Source organism: Ursus arctos, unplaced genomic scaffold (assembly GCF_023065955.2).
Source record: "Ursus arctos isolate Adak ecotype North America unplaced genomic scaffold, UrsArc2.0 scaffold_10, whole genome shotgun sequence".
Lineage (NCBI taxonomy): Eukaryota > Metazoa > Chordata > Mammalia > Carnivora > Ursidae > Ursus > Ursus arctos.
Window position 1 is genome coordinate 56,820,301 of NW_026622764.1, and position 21,236 is coordinate 56,841,536.

The 21,236-nt window shown below is 38.6% G+C and overlaps 1 protein-coding gene across 12 annotated transcripts in view; it reads left to right on the plus strand.

The window, feature by feature from the left end:
- The window catches only part of SETDB2 (SET domain bifurcated histone lysine methyltransferase 2), a 92,273-nt gene that overhangs the window by 38,039 nt on the left and 32,998 nt on the right, over positions 1 to 21,236 (plus strand). For 9 of the 12 annotated variants that reach the window (XM_026493234.4, XM_048215487.2, XM_026493232.4 and 6 more), the window contains 8 exons: positions 717 to 1,280; positions 7,081 to 7,197; positions 7,944 to 8,113; positions 12,902 to 13,118; positions 13,613 to 13,712; positions 15,123 to 15,216; positions 17,830 to 18,170; positions 20,623 to 20,711. In XM_026493234.4, the coding sequence (XP_026349019.1) occupies positions 717 to 1,280; positions 7,081 to 7,197; positions 7,944 to 8,113; positions 12,902 to 13,118; positions 13,613 to 13,712; positions 15,123 to 15,216; positions 17,830 to 18,170; positions 20,623 to 20,711 (1,692 nt within the window). Of the gene's footprint in view, positions 1 to 716; positions 1,281 to 7,080; positions 7,198 to 7,943; positions 8,114 to 12,901; positions 13,119 to 13,612; positions 13,713 to 15,122; positions 15,217 to 17,829; positions 18,171 to 18,998 lie in introns of all 12 variants that reach the window. The other 3 variants (XM_048215489.2, XM_048215490.2, XM_057308788.1) reach the window with 2 other exon arrangements.

Consider the following 21,236-nt stretch of genomic DNA (forward strand, 5'->3'; position numbering starts at 1 on the left):
CTATGAGCCTGCTTCTTCCTCTCCCACTCCCCCTGCTTGTGTTCCCTCTCTCGCTGGCTGCCTCTATCTCTGTCAAATAAATAAATAAAATCTTTAAAAAAAAAAAAAAAAAAAGTTTAAGTGGCCTGGAACTTGAGTTTGGCATCTGAAGTGGGGACAATCTTGTGGGACTGAGACCTTTAACTGCTGGTATCTGATGCTGACTCCAGGTAGATAGTGTCAGAACTGAATTGAATTATTGGACACCACCCAGTTGAAGAGGTGGAGCTAGAAAAAGACACCATGTATTTGATGTCCAGAGGAAAAAAAACCCTTAAGGTGTAACTTTGATATGGTTATAGAACATGATAAGTAAAATGTTTATTTCAGAGTCTGGCTTGTCTTAGTGATGTCTAAAAAGAAGATAATCGGAACTAATTTACAGGAACTAATTTAGTGTGCATTGTTTTTTAAAAATGGGGAATTGTATGGGGCACCTGGGTGGCTCAGCCATTAAGCGTCTGCCTTCGGCTCAGGGCGTGATCCCAGAGTCCTGGGATCCAGCCCCACATCAGGCTCCTCTGCTGGGAATCTGCTTCTTCCTCTCCCACTCCCCCTGCTTGTGTTCCCTCTCTCACTGGCTATCTCTCTCTCTGTCAAATAAATAAATAAAATCTTTTTTAAAAATGGGGAATTGTATATACTTGAGATACTAATGAATAATTACTTTTAAACAGATCTACAAAAAATAACGAAATCCCTCCTTTGGAAACTAAAGTTGCATACATCAGAGAAAAGAAATCATCTTTGAATCTATCTTATCGACGTCATGACTGCTCTCGAACTTGTCTGATGAAAACACCACTAACCTCCAAAGGAGAAAACCCTCTGCAGCTACCAATCAAATGCCACTTCCAAAGACTACATGCAAAGACAAACTCTCATTCTTCAGCACTCCATGTGAGTTATAAAACCCCTTGTGGAAGGAGTCTACGAAACGTGGAAGAAGTTTTCCGTTACCTGCTTGAGACAGAGTGTAACTTTTTATTTACAGATAACTTTTCTTTCAATACCTATGTTCAGTTGACTCGGAATTACCCAAAACAAGAAGAAATTGTTTCTGATGTGGATATTAGCAATGGAGTGGAATCCGTACCCATTTCTTTCTGTAATGAAATTGACAATAGAAAGCTTCCACAGTTTAAGTACAGAAGGACTATGTGGCCACGTGCATATTATCTAAACAGCTTTACCAACATGTTTACTGATTCATGTGACTGTTCTGAGGGCTGCATAGACATGTGAGTAGAAAAACATGGCATTTCAAAAAGTCTTCTGAATGTGAGGGTACTTGTCACGAAGTCCTGCTATGTATCAGTTTGTCTGTCTATTTAAACTCTGTTCACCAAGAATCTAAAATGGAAAGATACACTCTCTCACTAGCAATAGAAAAGAAAACTCTTTGCCAAATATTATAGTAATATGAATGTTATTTCTTCCAAAGATGAATATTTCCTTTAATCTAGTACCATAATCATAATAGCAACAAGTCCAGCTAATGCCATGTAACAGTGCCAGACACTGTAACAAGTGCTTTACATATACTTTTTTACTTAATCCTCACAAAACCCAGTGAGGTAGCCAGTATTACTTCTGTGTTACAAATGAGGAAGTTGAAAAGCCAATTTTAAGGTCATAGGGCAAACAAACTGAAGAGTCAATATTTGAACCTTTGAACCCATGCTTTTTACCATTATGTTATATGTCTTGTTTTACTTTTACAAGTATTTCCTTGCTACTTCTTTATAAAGTTAAAGGTGCTTATAATTCATATTCTCAAAACATTGGCATTCCACTAAAAAAACATATTCTAATGCAGTTAAAAATTTGAAGATTTTATTTTAAGGGTATGTAAGATACATGTAGTACGTAGGCATATATAGAGTGGAGTTGCATGATATACATTTAATTTAATGCAGATTTAGCTACTAGACAAAAGAAAAACAAATAAAGAATTTAAATAGTATAGACAGTAGTTTCACCATCTCAGTTAGTTGAAGTGTGAGAGGAGATATATAAATCTGCTGTTACCTCAGTTTGGCTCAGTTCCTTCAGGCCTGTCATAGAGGAAATCTCTCACACTGTCAGGTTTTATTCTGTTTTTAAAATAAGGGTTGTATTTTGTTTAGTTTTGTTTTATTTTTAACATTGCATCTAAATATAACTGACATGTGGCCAAGCCCAGTCTCTCAGTGCTGGAGAAAAAAACTGTTGGACTATATTTACTTAATGGTCAGTTTATAAGATTTTTTTTTAAAAAGAATCTTGACTATATATGATTTTTTAAAAAGATTTATTTGACAGGGGGAGAAAGGGAGAGGGAGAGTAGGAAGGGAGCAGAGGGAGAGGGAGAAAGAATCTCAAGCAGGCTCCACACCTGGGGAGGGCTTGATCTCATGACCCTAAGATCATAACTTGTGCTGAAATTGAGAGTCACTTAACCCACTGAGCCACCCAGGCACCCCAACTATATATGATTTTTGCTTTAACACTGTAGACACTAACCTTTATTTAACATGTACCACCAATATACATATTTTCATCTGTTGGTCAGAAATTATAAGATAAATCACAAAAGCAAAGGCTGAAACCTGCTGGGATCTGGAAGTGGACACAAGCACTGTGGCTAGGGATTTTAACTCTTACAGGAATGGGAATTAAACGTGTCCCATGCATGGCAGAGTGGGCACTGAGTTCTCCAGGGGATAGAAACCAGGACCACTACAGGACTAGGAAGTAGGCTAATTATCTCACATAGCCTGGAATTGGATTAACAACAGCTGGTTTTAGAGCAGTGAAACCCATAGTCACAGCCAGAGCAATGAGGAAAGGAGTCAACACAAAGGAGCACCCAGGAGTAAACCCCACAGAAAGGTAGGATTTCAGTCAAAGCACACAGAGATGTTTAGGACCATCAAGGCAGCATGAGTCCCAACAAATGGGAGAATTCACACCTAAAGAATCAGAGATAAATACAGAATCTGATAAAAGGAGACTTTATGTTTTTTAAAGATTTTATTTATTTATTTGAGAGAGAGCGAGCACAGGGGGAGGAGCAGAAGGAGAGGGACAAGCAGACTCTGGACTGAGTGCAGAGCCTGACATGGGGCTTGATCTCACGACCCTGAGATCATGACCCAAGCTGAATTCAAGAGTCAGATGCTTAACTGACTCACCCAGGCACCCCTATCACCCTTTGTCTTTTGATTGAAGCATTTAGTCCATTTACATTTAACATAATTATTAATAGGTATGTACTTATTGCCATTTTATTAATTGTTTTCTTTTTTTTTTTAATTTTAATTTTTTATTATGTTATGTGAGTCACCATACTGTTAATTGTTTTCTGGATGTTTTTGTAATTCTTCTCCATCGTTTCTTCTTCTTCTTTTTTTTTTTTTTTTAAGATTTTATTTATTTATTTGACAGAGAGAGACAGCCAGCGAGAGAGGGAACACAAGCAGGGGGAGTGGGAGCAGAACAAGCAGGCTCCCAGCAGAGGAGCCTGATGTGGGGCTCAATCCCAGAACGCCAGGATCACGCCCTGAGCTGAAGGCAGGCGCTTAACGACTGCGCCACCCAGGCGCCCCTCCATCCTTTCTTCTTGTTCTCTTTCCTTAAGGTTGATTACTTTCTTTAGTGTTAGGCTTGGTTTTCTTTCTTTTTCTCTTTTGTGTCTCTATTATAGATTTTTGTTTTGTGGTTACCACGAAGTATAAATATAACATCCTTAGGGGCACCTGGGTGGCTCAGTCGGTTAAGCACCTGCCTTCAGCTCAGGTCATGATCTCGGGGCCCTGGAAACAAGCCCATGTCAGTCTCCCTGCTCAGCAGGGAATGTCCCTCTGCCACTCCCTCTCCCTTATATGCTCATGTGCTTGCTCTCTCAGTCTCTTTCAAATAAATAAAATCTTCGTATATAACATCCTAAGTATATAGCAGTCTATATTAAGCTGATGGTCATTAAGTTTGAGCATTTTCTAAACAATCCTCATTTTTACTTCCCCCTCCCTCATTTCATATCTATGTTGTCATATTTTATATCTTTTAATTTTGTGAGTATGCTTTCATAATTTTCTTCTAATTGTGGCCTTTTCTTTTCCACTTAAAGAAGTCACTTTAACATTTCTTGTAAGGCCAGTTTGATAGTGATGAACCCTTTAACTTGTGTGTCTGGGAAGGTCTGTATCTCACCTTCAGTTCTGAGTAATAATCTTGCCAGATAGAGTGTTCTTGGTTGTAGATTTTATTCTTTCAGCACTTTGAATATATCATACCACTCCCTTCTGGCCTGCAGAGTTTTTGCTGAAAAACAGCTGATAGCTTTATTAGATTTCCCTTGTATGTTACTAATTGCTTCTCTCTTGTTGCTTTTAAAATTCTATCTTTATCTTCAATCTTTGACATTTTAATTATTATGTGTCATGATGTGTATCTCTATGGGTTCATCTTGTTTGGAACTTTCTGTGCTTTCTGAACCTGGATGTCTGTTTCCTTCTCTAGGTTAGGGAAGTATTCAGATGTTACTTCTTCAAGTAAGTTTTCTACACCTTTCTCTCTCTCTTCTGTTTCCAGGACCTTTATAATCCAAATGTTTGTTCACTTGATACTGTCCAAGAGATCCCTTAACCTGTCCTCCTTTTTTAAAAATTCTGTTATCTTGGGGCATGTGGGTGGCTCAGTTGTTAAGCGTCTGCCTTCGGCTCAGGTCGTGATCCCAGGGTCCTGGGATCAAGCCCCACATCGGCCTCCCTGCTCAGCGGGAAGCCTGCTTCTCCCTCTCCCACTCCCCCTGCTGGTGTTCCCTCTCTCACTGTGTCTCTCTCTGTCAAATAAATAAATAAAATCTTGGAAAAAAAAAAACATGTTATCTTCTCATTATTCAGATTGGGTAGTTTCCTTTACTCTATCCTCCAGATTGCTAATATGTTTTTCTGCATCCTCTAATCTGTTGATTCTCTTCTAATGTATTTTTCATTTCAGGTATATTCTTCAACTCTGATTGATTCTTTTTCATATTTTCTGTCTCTTTGTTGAAGTTTTCACTGAGTTCATCCTGTCTTCTCTGCAGTCCAGTGAACATCTTCATGGTCATTACTTTGAACTCTTTTATCAGGCATATCGCTTATCTGCATTTCATTTAGTTTATTTTCTGAGGTTTTGTGTAGTTCTTTGTTTAGAGCATATTCCTGTCTTCTCATTTTACTTGACTTTCTGTCTTTGCTTCTATGAATTAAGCAGAATGGCTACTTCTCCTAAACTAGAAGTAATGATCTTGTACATGGTTATGTCTATGGAGACTGTGTGCCTGGTGAACTCGGGCTGACTGACTGGAGCTGTGGCTGGCTATTGTGGGCTGGAGGCCCCAAGGGACTCTGTGCTGGGGCTGTCTTAGTGGGATGCCTGAAGCTGAAGTTGGTGCAGGATGGGCAGTCCTAGGGCTCTCAGTGCAGGTGGCACATTGGCCAGGCAGCTGAAGCGAAAGTGGGTATGGGCTGGGGTGGTCCCAGGGCTCTTTACAGAGAGGGTACAGCTGGGAGTACAGCTGAAGGGTAAGTGGGTATGAGGCCAGGGGTCCCAATAGTTCTTTATTCAGGGGGGCTCTGGCAGGGTGGCTGGGGCTGAGGCAGGACATGGATCAGAAAGTTCTAGGGTGCTGTGCACCAGGGGTGTGCAGACATCACCTAGAGCCAAAGTGGTATGAGCCTGGACTGTTCTAGAATACTTCGCACCTGTGTCACCTTGACGAGATGGCTGGAGCTGTAGTGAGTGCTGACCAGAAGTGTGCATTGTGTGCTGCACTGGGGCTGCTTTGATGGGATGGCTAGGGATGGTGTGGGTTAGGGGCCCAGAGTTCGCTCTAGCGGTAGACCCACTAGGGTACCCGGACCCTTTCCCTGTCTGCAGTATCAAGGGGGAGAGGGAGTATCAACCATGGTGTTCACCAGCCCCTCTGACTTGGAGAGAGTTTCAGCAGCTTCCCTGCCATTTTGCATAGTTCTAGGGGCTGAGTCCTTTATATCCTAGTAGCTCTTTTAAACTAAGGCTTTTTTCTGTGCCCCAGCGTGTCCGAGGTTTGCTGAGGTCGCAGGCTGGCTAGGACATCCAGACCCTACTCTGATCTGTGCTATCAAGGTAGAGAGGAAACGTAAACTGTGGCGCTTACCAGCCCCTCTAACCCAGATAGAGTTCCAGCAGCTCCCCTACCAAATGGCAGGGGTCTAAGGCTAGTTCCTTTATATTCTAGTTGTCATTTTAAGCTTTTTTTCCCCTGTGCCCCAGGGCAGGCAGATCTGCTCACCAATCCCTCTCCATTGCAATAGGAAGTATCAGAAGTGGTGGGGGTTCCCTTTGCTACTGTGTCTCTGTCTCTCTCTGTGTGGTCTCTCAATCTTTTTTTGTGCAGAAGCTGTTTAGTCAGCCTTCAGTTCTTCTTCAGGAGGCATTGCTCTTTAATTAGGTAGATACAGTGTGTCCATGGAGGAGGTAAGCTCAGGGTCTTCCTACATTGCTGTCTTGAAGGAGAAAAATCTATGGTTGCATGTCTTCTGCTTAGCAACATTATAAAAAACAGATCTTAGTAGCCAGATGGCCAGCATGAATCTCCCCCATCTGTTTTCATGTCATTGGAGGGAGAGAGAATTTAAGATGTCTGCAGAACTACCTGTGCCCTTTCAAGTGTGACACACATAGGTGTATCCATTGGAGGAGAGAGGACCTAGGAGAATTTTCACAAACTAGCTTCTGCTGAATAGGAAATGAAAGGAATTCATTTAAAAAAATTAAAACTCATATATTTAAGATTTTATTTCATGAGTAAATAGAGGTACAGGGCAGTTTATAGTTATTGATAAATTTTTGGTAGTTTTTGTCTTTTAAAGAGACCTGTTCTGTTAGGGAAGAAGTCCAACTGTCCATGAGCCAAGTGACTTCTAAGTACAATTTATCCTTTACTATATGATTTACATTTTTACCAAAACTCTCTTTACTTAAGTTGGTGCTTTTTTATTCTAACTTCTCCATCTGTTGCTTTCCTTTTAGAACAAAATGTGCATGTCTTCAGTTGACAGCAAGGAATGCCAAGACTTGCCCCTTGTCAAGTAATAAAATAACCACTGGATATAAATATAAAAGACTACAGAGACAAATACCTACTGGGTAAGATACCTTGAGGATTTGTTGCAGGGTGTTTGTATTTTTGAAGGTGGGTACTTTATTGTTGTGGTCTGTAGTCTCATAGATATCATTAAATATTAACTTTTTATATCAGAAATCTATATTAAGGAATAAAAAAACAAACTTATAAATTGTTCTTGGAAATTGAAGTCAGAAAAAAAAAAAAAAGAAAGAAATGTAAGTCAGCACACACGTAGCAGGCAGAGTATACTTAAACACCCATCTGCTGTGAGTCTGGCTCTTACCTTCTAGGGTTAGACTAGTTTGGGCAGCCATTTACCCATTAAGAAATAATTTGCAAAGCTCTTCTAAGAATTGGGAATTTTCAAACTTTAAAAATTGTTGTTATTAAAAAAATACATAGAAAGAGAAAAGCTTTCTTTCTACACATTCCTTTCCCAGACATTACTAGACATTTTTTAAAAGCTAGCATTTATTATGTGCCAGGCATTGCCTTAAGCACCTTGTAAATACTGAATCATTTAATCATGAAACAACCTTATAAGATAGGTACTATTACATATAGCCATTTTAAAAAATGGGAAATTGATAACTCATCGAACATCACACAGGTAGTAAATGCCTGGAGCTATGATGAGAATCCAGTCAGTCTAGCTTTAGGAGCCTTCACACTTAGTCTGCCCCCTGTGGTAATTATTAGTATAAACTGCTTCTGCTTTTAGTTTAGGATATCTGATGGATTTTTTTCTTGCATATTTTATTGACAGCATTTATGAATGCAGCCTGTTGTGCAAGTGTAATAGAAGAATGTGTCAAAACCGCGTTGTCCAGCATGGACCTCAAGTGAGGCTACAGGTGTTCAAAACTGAGAAGAAGGGATGGGGAGTACGCTGCCTAGATGACATTGACAGAGGGACATTTGTTTGCATTTATTCAGGTAAAGCAAAGGTTAATTATTCAAATTACTATAGTAAGATCTGCATTTCTGAATCTCCATTTTACTAGGTCTTATAGCAAGGACAGGAGCAACAATATAGAGGAGGAGCATCAGAGGGGGGCAAGTGACTGGGAAATTGAGCACTGAAGGGATGAGGAGATACCGAATATTCCAGAAAAGAAAGGCTCAGAGATAAAACTTGGGTTATTGTGTGAGGCATATTTGTTTTTGTCTCCATGGCCACAGATGCTTTAGGATAAGTTAAGAAGACTTTTTGAATAAGAAAACTAAATGACTTGCTAAGGTAAAGATTATAATTTGAACTGTTAGAATTTAACAAGTTAAGTCTGTAGTAAATACCTGCACAGGATGATTCAGGCAGTGACATGAAGCAGCTCATTCCATTTAAGGGACTCGAGAGAGTAGCCCACGGTCTAAGCAAAGCTTCCCAACCAGTGTTTTATAGTTGTGCCGTTACTGGTTTTTTCTGGTCACAACCCCTAGGCCAGACATATCAGTCTCAGTAGTCTCAGCCATTTACCCCGGAGTATCAGGCAAAAATCCTCACTTCCTTTGTACACCATGAAATGAGAAAGGTTAAGGAAACATGGCTCTGGAGCCAGTCTAAAGGAATTGTGCTGGACCAAGTCTTGGCAGCAAGGCAGCAGGGACCAGAGCAGCCATCCTCATCTGAAATTCCAGCTTCACTTCAGTGAGAGCAAGAATTAGTATAATTCATAGCAGCCACACTTGGATCCCTGTCACATACTACACAATTTGCCACACATTCATCTCTCATATTTCTCAAAATCACTCTTCATTGAAAGTCAGTTGCCTTATAAGGAGCCACATGGTATCCAGGAAGTATCATTGGCTTTGCATTACTAGAAAATGAACCTAAGGTATCTCTCTGATTCAACTGCTGATTTTGACTTGGGAACTATAGTTTTGAGTCCCTTAAAAAAAATGCATAAACTTTAAAATTTAATATTACACTAGAACTTAATATGAGAACAATAGGCACATATTACCTCAGATTTAAATAGGTCACGTTATAAAAAAATATGTTTTTTTTTTAAGACTTTATTTCAGAGAAAGCAGGAGGGGGGTGGGTGGATGGGACGCAGCAGAGGAGAGGGAGAAGCAGGCTCCCCACTGAGCAGGGAGCCCAGCATGGGGCTCCATCTCAGGACCCTGGAATCAGAACCTGAGCCAAAGGCAGATGCTTAACTGACTGAGCCACACAGGTGCCCCTAAAAAAAATATGTTTTAACTGATAAAGCATTTTAACTAGACACAAAAGCTGCAATCTTGGGGCGCCTGGGTGGCTCAGTCGTTAAGTGTCTGCCTTCGGCTCAGGGCGTGAGCCCAGGGTCCTGGGATCGAGCCCTACATCGGGCTCCCTGCTCTGCTGGGAGCCTGCTTCTTCCTCTCCCACTCCCCCTGCGTGTGTTCCCTCTCTCGCTGGCTGTCTCTCTCTCTGTCAAATAAATAAATAAAATCTTAAAAAAAACAAAACTGCAGTCTAAAGAGTGGAGTTCACCATGGGGTGCCTGGGTGGCTCCGTCTGTTAAGCGTCTTTCTTCCCCTCAGGTCATGATGCCAGGGTCATGGGATCAAGCCACACATCAGGCTCCCTGTTCAGTGGGGAGTCTGCTTCTCCCTTTCCCCCTCCCCCTGCTTGTGCTCACTCTGTCTCTCAAATAAATAAATACATATATTTTTTAATTTGACAGAGCGAGTGAGCACAAGCAGGGGGAGCAGCAGAGAGAGGGGGAGGGAGAAGCAGGCTCCCTACCGAGCAGCGAGCCTGACACAGGGCCGATTGGACCCTATAGTCATGACCTGAGCCGAAGGCAGATGCTCAACGAACTGAGCCATCCAGATGCCCCAATAAATAAAATCTAAAAAAACAAAAAAAGAAGAAGATTGGAGTTCACCTCTCTAATTTTCTAGAATGCTTTCTGATTTATATTTTTGTTTATTATTGTACCTAAATCTATTCTCTTTCATTTTTTAAAATTTTTATTTATTTATTTATTTTTTAATGTTTTTTTATTACATTATGTTAGTCACCATACAGTACATCCCTGGTTTCTGATGCAAGGTTCGATGATTCCTTAGTTGTGTATAACACCCAGTGCACCATGCAATATGTGCCCTCCTCACTACCCATCACCAGTCTATCCCATTCCCCCACCCCCCTCCCCTCTGAAGCCCTCAGTTTGTTTCTCAGAGTCCATAGTCTTCCATGCTTCACTCCCCCTTCTGATTACCCCCTTTCTTTATCCCTTTCTTCCCCTACCGATCTTCCTAGTTCTTATGTTCCATAGATGAGAGAAATCATATGATAATTGTCTTTCTCTGCTTGACTTAATTCACTTAGCATTATCTCCTCCAGTGCTGTTCATGTTGCAGCAAATGTTGAGAACTCGTTCTTTCTGATAGCTGAGTAATATTCCATTGTATATATGGACGACAGCTTCTTAATCCAGTCATCTGTTGAAGGGCATCTCGGTTCCTTCCACGATTTAGCTATTGTGGATAATGCTGCTATGAACGTTGGGGTGCATATGGCCCTTCTCTTCACTACGTCTGTATCTTTGGGGTAAACACCCAGTAGCGCAATGGCTGGATCATAGGGTAGCTCAATTTTTAACTTTTTAAGGGACCTCCACACTGTTTTCCAGAGTGGCTGCACCAACCTGCATTCCTACCAACAATGTAGGAGGGATCTCCTTTCTCCACATCCTCTCCAACAATTGTTGTTTCTTGCCTTGTCAATTTTTGCCATTCTAACTGGCGTAAGGTGGTATCTTAGTGTGGTTTTGATTTGAATTTCCCTGATGGCTAATGATTTTGAACATTTTTTCATGTGTCTGTTAGCCATTTGTATGTCATCATTGTAAAAGTGTCTGTTCATATCTTCTGCCCATTTTATGATTTGTTTATTTGTTTCTTGCGTATTGAGTTTGAGAAGTTCTTTGTAGATCTTGGATACCAGTCTTTTATCTGTAGCATCATTTGCAAATATATTCTCCCATTCTGTGGGCTGCCTCTTAGTTTTTTTGACTCTTCCTTGGCTGTGCAGAAGCTTTTTATCTTGATGAAGTCCCACAAGTTCATTTTATCTTTTGTTTCTCTTGCCTTTGGAGATGTGTCATGAAAAAGGTTGCTTTGGCTGATGTGGAAGAGGTTGCTGCCTATGTTCTCCTCTAGGATTTTGATGGATTCCTGTCTCACATTGAGGTCTTTCATCCATTTGGAGTTTATCTTTGTGTATGGTGTGAGAGAGTGGTCAAGTTTCATTCTTTTGCATGTAGCTGTCCAATTTTCCCAGCACCATTTATTGAAAAGACTGTCTTCTTTCCACTGGATGTTTTTTCCTGCTTTATCAAAGATTAGTTGCCCAAAGAGCCGAGGGTCCATTTCTGGGTTCTCTATTCTGTTCCATTGGTCTATGTGTCTGTTTTTGTGCCAGTACCATGCTGTCTTTGTGATCACAGCTTTGTAGTACAGCTCAAAATCTGGCATTGTGATGCCCCCAGCTTTGTTTTTCCTTTTCAACAGTTCCTTGGCGATTCGGGGCCTTTTCCGGTTCCACACAAATTTAAGGACTGTTTGTTCCAGTTCCTTGAAAAATGTCATCGGTATTTTGATCGGGATAGCATTGAAAGTGTAGATTGCTCTGGGTAGCATGGACATTTTAACTGTTAATTCTTCCGATCCATGAGCATGGAATATTTTTCCATCTTTTTGTGTCTTCCTCAATGTCTTTCAAGAGTGATTTATAGTTTCTAGAATATAGGTCCTTTACATCTCTGGTTAAGTTAATTCCAAGGTAACGTATGGTTTTTGGTGCTATTGTAAATGGGATGGATTCCCTAATTTCTCTTTCTTCAGTCTCATTATTTGTGTATAGAAATGCAGCTGATTTCTGAGCATTGATTTTGTATCCCGCCACATTACTGAATTGCTCTATAACTTCTAATAGTTTGGGAGTTGATTCTTTTGGGTTTTCCATATAGAGTATCATGTCATCTGCGAAGAGAGACAGTTTGACTTCTTCTTTGCCGATTTGTATACCTTTGATCCCTTTTTGTTGTCTGATTGCTCTTGCAAGGACTTCTAGTACTATGTTGAATAATAGTGGTGAGAGTGGGCATCCTTGTCGTGTTCCTGATCTTAAGGGAAAGGCTTCCAGCTTTTCCCCGTTGAGAATAATATTTGCTGAAGGCTTTTCATAGATGGCTTTTATGAGCTTGAGAAATGAACCCTCTATTCCTACACTCTGAAGGGTTTTAATCAGAAAAGGATGCTGTATTTTGTCAAATGCTTTTTCTGCATCTCTTGAGAGAATCATATGATTTCTGAATTTTTGTTTCTGAATAAAATCTAAGATACTGATAGATTTGCGAATGTTGTACCACCCCTGCATCCCAGGGATGAATCCCACTTGGTCATGATGGATAATCCTTTTAATGTACAGTTGGATTCTATTTGCCAGGATCTTGTTGTATTCTCTTTCATTTTATACCAGAACAGACAAATGCTTTTTTTAGATGGCCAGTGTTTTTTTATATACTGGAAGATATGAAATCTCTTACTAGTCTTTTGTTTATTGTTTCTTACAAGAGTTTCCTAGGATGAGTTAATGTGTTTGTTTTCATTACAGAAATATGGTACGTTTCACAGAGTTGTTTAGTAATGGAGAATAGAGATGTTCTTTTGTTGGTTAGCAATTTTATTATCTTTTGTCTTATTAAACTCTTACTTTCTTTCTTTTAGGAAGATTACTAAGCAGATCTAACACTGAGAAACCTGATGCTATTGATGAAAATGGAAAAGAAGAGAATATTATGAAAAATATGTTTTCAAAAAAGAGGAAAATAGAAGTTGCAGATTGTGAGGTTGAAGTTATCCCATTAGAACTGGAAACACATAGAAGTGCTAAGGCTGAGGAGTGTCCACCTACGTTCAATAATAATTTAAAAGAGCCTGTTATGTAAGTAAGACATTAGGAACCCAATCAAGATTGATCTGTATTATTGATCAAGAATGGTTCTCCGTGTTTCTTACTTTCCCTCTACTCCTATGTATCTCCTATATATCAACTTGCTTCACAGTTGTAAGTTTAAGTCTAAAATCTAGAATGCTTATATTTTAAAAGCCAGCCAACATACTTTATTTCCTCAGTGTTCCATTTCTGGAGTTTTACCTTTAAAAGACTTATGCCTTTAGTCAGAGTCTTTATGGATGTCATAACTTTTGCTGTTCTTTTTATTTTCTATCATCTTATTTACAAACCTTTTCACATTATTTTTTAAACATACTTCAAAAATGATTGACTTTAAAATATATTTCCTTCTTTAGTGGGGGATAAGCATAGGTGTTATTAGATTAATTTCTGATGGATACTTACTTAACAGTGATATCTATATTTCAAGGTCCAGTAAAGATAATTTTTAGTGATATATAGAATAATTTTTTCTTTTTCAGAGAAATGAAATGTAACAGTAGTTCAAGAATTCAATATCATTCAGTCATTAGAAGTCCTAAAGTGAAGACAGCCATTATTCAACGCAATGGGAAAAGGATGGTAAAAACTGCGAACTGTAGATGGGTCCCTTCTGAGAACATTAACTGTGATCTCAACTTTCTGTCTTTTACTTAGTTGCAGTTGTTTGTGTAACTTAATAATGTGTAGGATTTCTTTTATTATTTTGGAATGGGCATACTCTTGAAATGTTAGGACCATGTTTTATTTACTTAGTGTCCTCCATGGTCACTGGCATGTTCCCAACTTAGATACACAAGGAGAGTGTTGGTCATGATCTGACAGTGTGTTCCACTGAAACTGAAAGCTATCCATTTCTGAGAATTTATAGAAAAGCTAAAGTGTTCCAGAGTTGATAGCGATACATAATAAGAAAAAAGATTGAGTAATTTAGGTTGAGGAGATAAGGTTGAGAGTTACAAGAGAAAGAAGAGACACAGTCTCCTGAAAGAATCATCCAGAAAACACCGTTTTACATGATAGCCTCTGAAGGTATACTCTTCAGTCTGTACTGAGAAGAATAACTAGTCGGAGACTGTAACTTGGAAGCAAAGAAAGATGAAGGAGAAAGAACAGAGGATGACATAAAGATAATTCACAGTAGGGCTTGTCGATGAGAAGTAAAAACTCTGCCCTAGGTGATGTGCAAATATTTGCCTTCTGCCTAGTAATGTACATACAGCAAGTACCTCCTCAGGATCACATAATTATGAAAGGGGCAGGCCATTGGATTACATAGACCTGGGTTTGACCTCCAGCTCTGGTGCTTTCTACCCAGGTGACATCTCCATGTCCACATTCCTTTACCTGTTAAATGAGGATAATAGGGTCTCTCTCAGAGTTAAGAGGATTAAATGAGATAAGCTTCAGAAACTTTGTGTAGCACAATGCTTGACAGCCAAGTGCTCAAATAAATGTTGACCATTTAAGTAACTTGAATAATAATAATAAATAATAATGGTCAACACTTATTGAACAGTTAGTTGAGTGCCAAGTGTGGTGTTAAGTTATCATTAACATACGAAGTGATTGTGTCTAGAACTCATAAAGACAGACAACTCCTTTAACCTTGTCTTTGAAGTAAAAATTGGCTAAAGTGTGTTTTTATCTTTGCACATCTTACAGTTGAAGCCACATTTATAATCTGGTATCAAAATTGAGGGATATAGACAGATGTCTTTGAATTTTATTTTAAATTTTAATGCCTAAGGAATGTCTTAATAAATAAAGTCTTTATAATTTGTGGCTTACTAAAGTGCTTAGAAGTAGAACACAGCCAAAAGGGCTCCATCCCTCCAGAGATTCCTTATGATACCAACTTTGAGGCTTCCAAAACCAATCTAGCTACAGTAGCCTATGAAGATTGACACTTGATGAAAGAGGTCTAACTGCTACATTAAATTCTTTTTCCTGACCTAGAAAGTAAAGACATCTTACCTGTTCTCTTTTAAGGGATTTGCTTCTTCAGAGTCTGTCACCTCAGAAGATAATGATGGATTTAAACCAACCCAAGTACATCTGAACTCCAAAGCCAAGGAAATGAAAAGTAGGCTTTGTTTCACTCTGTGATAGCCTGCCTCTTCTGTCTTTATGTCTGTCTCGCTCAATACCTATGGCTTATTTTCTCAGACTTAGAACAAACAAGCTTCATTCATTATAAAAGTTATTACTTGTGTAGATCAGAGGTTAGCAAACTACAATTTGTGGACCAAATCTGGCTTACTGTCTGTTTATGTATGGCCCATGAGCTAAGATAATTTTTACATTTTTAAATAGCTAAAAAAATGAGAATATTTTGTGACACTTAAAAATTATATGAAATTATATTTTGGTGTCCATAAACAGAGTTTTATTGGAGCATAGCCACACTCGTTAATTTACATATTATCTCTGATGACAAATAGCCACAACAGAGACTCTGTATGGCCCACAAAACCTAAAATACTATTTGTTCCCTTGCAGAAGAAGTTTGCCAACCCTTGGTCTGTATGCCAACAGTGGCCCTGAGGCACGGCAGGAAGGAGCGGGGTAGACAGCTGTGAGTCTACATAGTCCACAGTGTTATCTGTGGCTTTGGAAGCATTGTCCAAAGCAGCCATTTCCTAACTCTCTGTTAGGGGCTCCTTTAAAATTATAATACATCATTCTGCGGTACTCCAGCCAACAGTGCTGCAGGAATGCTCAGCAAAAAGGAAAAATACTGGTATTCTGAGTGCTTGTCTTTCAGTGTTACCAGTCTTGCAGTAGTTCATGTTACAACTTGACAAACCTGGATTTTGGTAATTTTGCATTTCACAATATCCCTCACTGGGGAAATACTGCTGAGAGATGACCGTTTTTGAATAACTGAGCCATTGCCTCCTCTCCTTTAAAGTTTCTTTGCATCTGTATCCCCAACTCCTCACCTGGTCTTAAAGGATGGAGGTTGGGGCTGGGGAGCAAGGCAGCTGCTTGACAGACAAGGTCTATCAGAAAGGGTATTTACGTATTATAATTATTTCACCATCAAAGGGGAGGAAAATCTCTTCTTCTACCCATCTTAGGTTATCCAGCTGGGGCCTTGTAAATTAGACTGACAGATTGACAAGAGAAAAACAAGCAGAAATTTATTACCATGTATCACCATTACCATGTGTATCTCAGAGATGAATAATATAAAGAAGTAGCTTAGAGGGGTGCCTTGCTGGCTCCGTCAGTGGATCATGTGACTCTGGATCCTGGAGGTTGTGAGTTCAAGGCCCAGTTGGGTGTGGAGATTACTCACAAGTAAAATCCTAAAAAAGAAAAAAAAAAAGCAGCTTAGAACTCTTGCTTATCTAGCTTCTTTGCCAAAGAACAATAAATTTTTAGAGGAGTGACAAGACAAAGGAAATGGACCTTGAGTCTCGGGGGCAGCATATTGTGGGAAGGTAAAATATGGGAAACCAATAGTGGATAAAGGCTAGTTAGTGAAGTTTGCTATGTAGGTTCCTTTGGTTTGATTTCCCTGCTGATAAAGGTCTCTGGTTGACTAACTTTTGTCCTTCCTGGTAGGAGGAGGAAGGACACCTTTGTAAATTTATGTACTGCTTTTAAACAGATGGGGGAAGGCAAAAACTTTTCCTGCATAGACTACTTAATCACTCTTAGCTTAAAATAATTCTTATGTCAAGGAAGCATATTTTGGCATGACATACTCTGATTTCCTTCACCATTTAATGCATGTGAGCCATAATGAGTACTCTTGCTTTTGGTTCTTTTGTTACTTTCATTAATTGCTACAGTGTGTGTGTGTGTGTGTGTGTATAGCAGGCACTACAAAAATCAGTTATGTACTATTACGATTCACAGGTAACCCATAATTAAAATATGAGAACATGTAGGAACAGCAGGCAGTAACAATAATGATTAGATCAAGAACATCAAGAGAAATACAGTTTTTTTGTGCCACTAAGTTAGGTGGCACAAGTGGCTTTTTAAAAATAAATGATTTTATTCCATTTGACAAGCATTCATACTTTTGAATATTATAAAAAATTATTTCCATAATTGGATAAGAAAAATGATTAAGGCAGCTTATATTATTCTAAAGTATTATTATTTGTAAAAGCATAAATATTGACTGGTCATCTAGCAAAACCTTCAAACACTAATATGTGCAAAATCCATAGCAATACAGTTATTACTCTTGGGACTTGTTGAGGGTGATGCCAAGAAGGTTTTCTCAGGCCTTTCATTGGTGTCCTAAAGGCCTAGAGTACTCCCTAAACACCTACTCTGTTACAAGTGTTTAGAATATACTTAAATGCAGATTTCAGAGTTGAGGAGAGGTAAGTCAGTTTACAAGGAGTAGAGATTAATTATAGTAGTAATAGGAGGCAATAGGTACATTTGTAAAAAGGTAGTAGAAAGAAGGAAGACCTGGAGCCAGGCGTTTCTCAAACATTTGAGACTCTTCTGGGTTTCTTACCCCACTTCTCATTATATTACAGGTTAGGTGAATCTCTTATCCTCTCAGAGGCTCACAGTTTTCATTTGTAAAATTGGAGTACTGTCTACCTTCATACATTGTAAGGATTAGCAATAATTAAAGCAACTAGCATTTAATTAGTATGTTAATCACAGGACTATTCATCAGCCAAGTATATTTGCTGACACTTCCTTCCAAAATATTTATTAGAGGATTCAAGCTCCTACCAAGTTAAAGACTCTGAAGACAATCTGCTGATTGAATCAGATGTGATAGATATAACTAAATGTAGAGAAGAAACTCCATCAGGGGGCAGATGTAACCAAGCAACCACATTGGATAAACAGAATATTATAAAGGAGTTCAAGGCTCAAACGCAAAAGCCCCAAGAGGAAAGATCTCCAGCATATCAAAACCATCAAGTCTTTTGTGAAAAAGAGTTCCCAAGTGAAACCAAGAATATTTCACCTGATTCTCTAAAAAAGTTCAATAAAGGGAACATGTTTTTATTGGATGCCACAAAAGAAGGGAATGTGGGCCGCTTCCTTAATGTGAGTATATGGGCTGAGATTCACATTTCTTTTCTTTTTTTTTTTTTAATGATTTTTTATTATATTATGTTAGTCACCATACGAGATTCACATTTCTAAACTTTTTTTCTGTTCTGCTTTGAATGGTTGGAAATTTTTTTGGGGGGTAATTATGTTCATGAGTCTTCATTTTATTAGTGTTTCATAATCTACTTATATATATTCTTTTTCTGTGACCAACATGTGGGGTGACTACAGGAGGACCAGTTCTCCTGTGTCACTGTGGTTCAGGAGAGGGGTGCCCTGAGCAGCTGTTACGGCTTCTCCACTCCCTCAGTAGGTCCTTGTGATGGAGATGGGTTAGCTTCATGACAGCTGCTGGTGAGGTCATCAAGCTTCCTTCTCATTCCCATGCCTACCAACTACCTTCTGAGAATAATTTAATCTCCTATGCACTGACAGAGATGGAAATTTATGTGCAGTCATATGTAATTCACCTGCCATCAGAAGAGAAAAAGATTCTGAAGTCAGAAAATCTTTTTTTTCTTTTTTCAGATTTTTATTTAAATTCCAGTTAACATACAGTGCAATATTAGTCTCAGATGTAGAACTTACATACAAAACCTAGTGTTGATCACAAGTGCCCTCCTTATATGCATCCCCCCACACACACCTGAAGTCAGAACATCTTTAAAAACAATGAGGTTTTCCTTGCTAGGTGATCTGTTTATTTGGTTGGTTTCTTTTTCTCCTCATTAGGAGGATACTTGGTTAACATGAAATAGGATCCTTTCCTTTCTTCTTTTGTCCCCCAACTGCTGTTCTTTATTCTACTTTGACTACTTCTAGACTATCGCCAAACATGTCAGAGCCATTAAACATGTCTGGAGAGCCATCGAAGAAGGATCCCCAGCAAAGGACTGTCATGGCTTTATTTCCTGTCAATTACATTGAAAGTTGCTGCGCCAGAACAGTGTGGTTGATTTTACTTTCCCAATCAGCACACCATCTGGGCTCTTCTCTTGTTTAGAGGAGGAAAAAATAGAATTTTTCTATCTTTCCTTCTCTCTTTCTTTCTTTCTTTCCTTCTTTCTTTTTTCCTTCTTTCCTTCCTTTCTTCTTTCTTTTATTATTTTAACATAGAAAATACATTCATGATTTAAAAATAGAAATAAAATGAATACGTGAAATAAAAAGCCATACAGAATACATACATACAGCTGAACAAAATTCTGTTTCCAGGTAGCTCCAGGCCTACCTCTGTTCATGGTAGGCACCATGAGTAAAGGTTACTGGCCCAACTGAAAAAAAATGTATGGACGGGAAGTTATCATTGAAATTGAATGGTGGCAAACATGTCTAAGGAGTATTGCAGGGATTTGGTCCTTTATGAATCTGGCATACATGAATGTGTGGAGATGGGTGCTAGTGGGCAATAGACAACAATATTGGAATGGTGGTAATTGGTAAGTCAGAACTGCCTCTAGCTGTCGCACCACAGGCCTCACACCACAGACGTCACCACATCACTGGGTTCTACTGTGTGCAAAATAGCATCATGTTAGAAGCCTTGAACAAGGATAACTAATGGTTGTGTTCCACACAGACATCAGTTGCTTACATATGTCCCCTTGCCAGAGGGTCTGTTTGACGATGATGTAAAATTCAGTCATATACATTCTTCATATTAACCTTTTTTTCTTCTTTTAAAAAAAAGTACCCTAAAAAGTAGCTATGTCTCTATTCACCTTATCCCCACTCCACTCTCTATATAGTAAGATCATTTTTATTACTTTTTGTGTATACTTATAGTGTTTCTTTATGGAAATACAAGTGAATGTATATATTCTTATTTCTCCCCCCTTTCTTACATAAAAGCATATTCACTGTTCTGTGCCTTGGTTTTTAAATTAACTGTATACTCTGGTGATCTTTCCATATCAGTACATAGAGCACCTCATTTTGTGTTTCTTTTTGTTTATAGCTGCATAGAATTCCATTGTATGGATATAACAAAGTTTATTTAATCTTTGGATAGACATTTGGGTTGTTTCTAAACAATGTTTAGAATAGTAATGTTTTACTATTAAAAACTGCTTAATGAATAATCGAACACATAGATACATGTACAGATGCATCTGTGGAATACATTCCCAGATATAGGATTGCTGAATCAAAAGACAAATGCATTTATAATAATGATAAAATTGACAAATTATCTTCTATAGAAGTTTGTACCATTTTGCATTTCTACCAGCAAGATAAGAGTGTCGGAATGGGGCTTTTCTGATTGAGTTCCTACTATTAAAAAATTACAGTCTATGATATTTTTACTTATAGGTCAGCAAAAAAGGGAAAGAAATCAAAGTGAGATGTGTTAGAAACAGAATGGTATTTTAATGTTTCAAAAACAAGGTATCAAATGCTTTACTATATCTAACCTCTGTGTTTATTTATGTATTTATTTTAACAGCATAGTTGTTGCCCAAATCTTTTGGTACAGAATGTTTTTGTAGAAACACGTGACAGGAATTTTCCATTGGTGGCGTTCTTCACCAACAGGTTTGAAATTTCTTTTATGTGAGTTAATTTTGAAATTGTGAAAAATAACAGTAGAAAAATATTTTTAAAAACGTGGGTGACAGCCCTTAATATCTGCTACCCTAAAATATTCATTTATCCCCAACTGTTCCTAGTCAATAAAATTTTAAACAGCGAAAATTTCAGTCCTTATTTCCTGTGAGAATTAATGCCCAAAAGGATTAAGGATGGCAGTTCTGACCCAGTTCAGTTCAGGGAATAAATGATGTAGAATGCTACATCTCCTATAAGTCAGAACTGCCTCCAGCTGTCGCACCACAGGCCTCACACCACAGACGTCACCACATCACTGGGTTCTACTGTGTACAAAACACTTCCTTTCTCGTGGATATTGACAAGTTTCTTACTTAGGATTTTGGTAGATTTGAAATAAAACTCAAATGATTATTCTTAATAAAAGAGCATTCCTAACTGGGGGTGTGAGAATAAACAGGATTTTTGAAGATTTGTAAGGATGTTAATAAAGTGATATAATCAAGTTTGGTT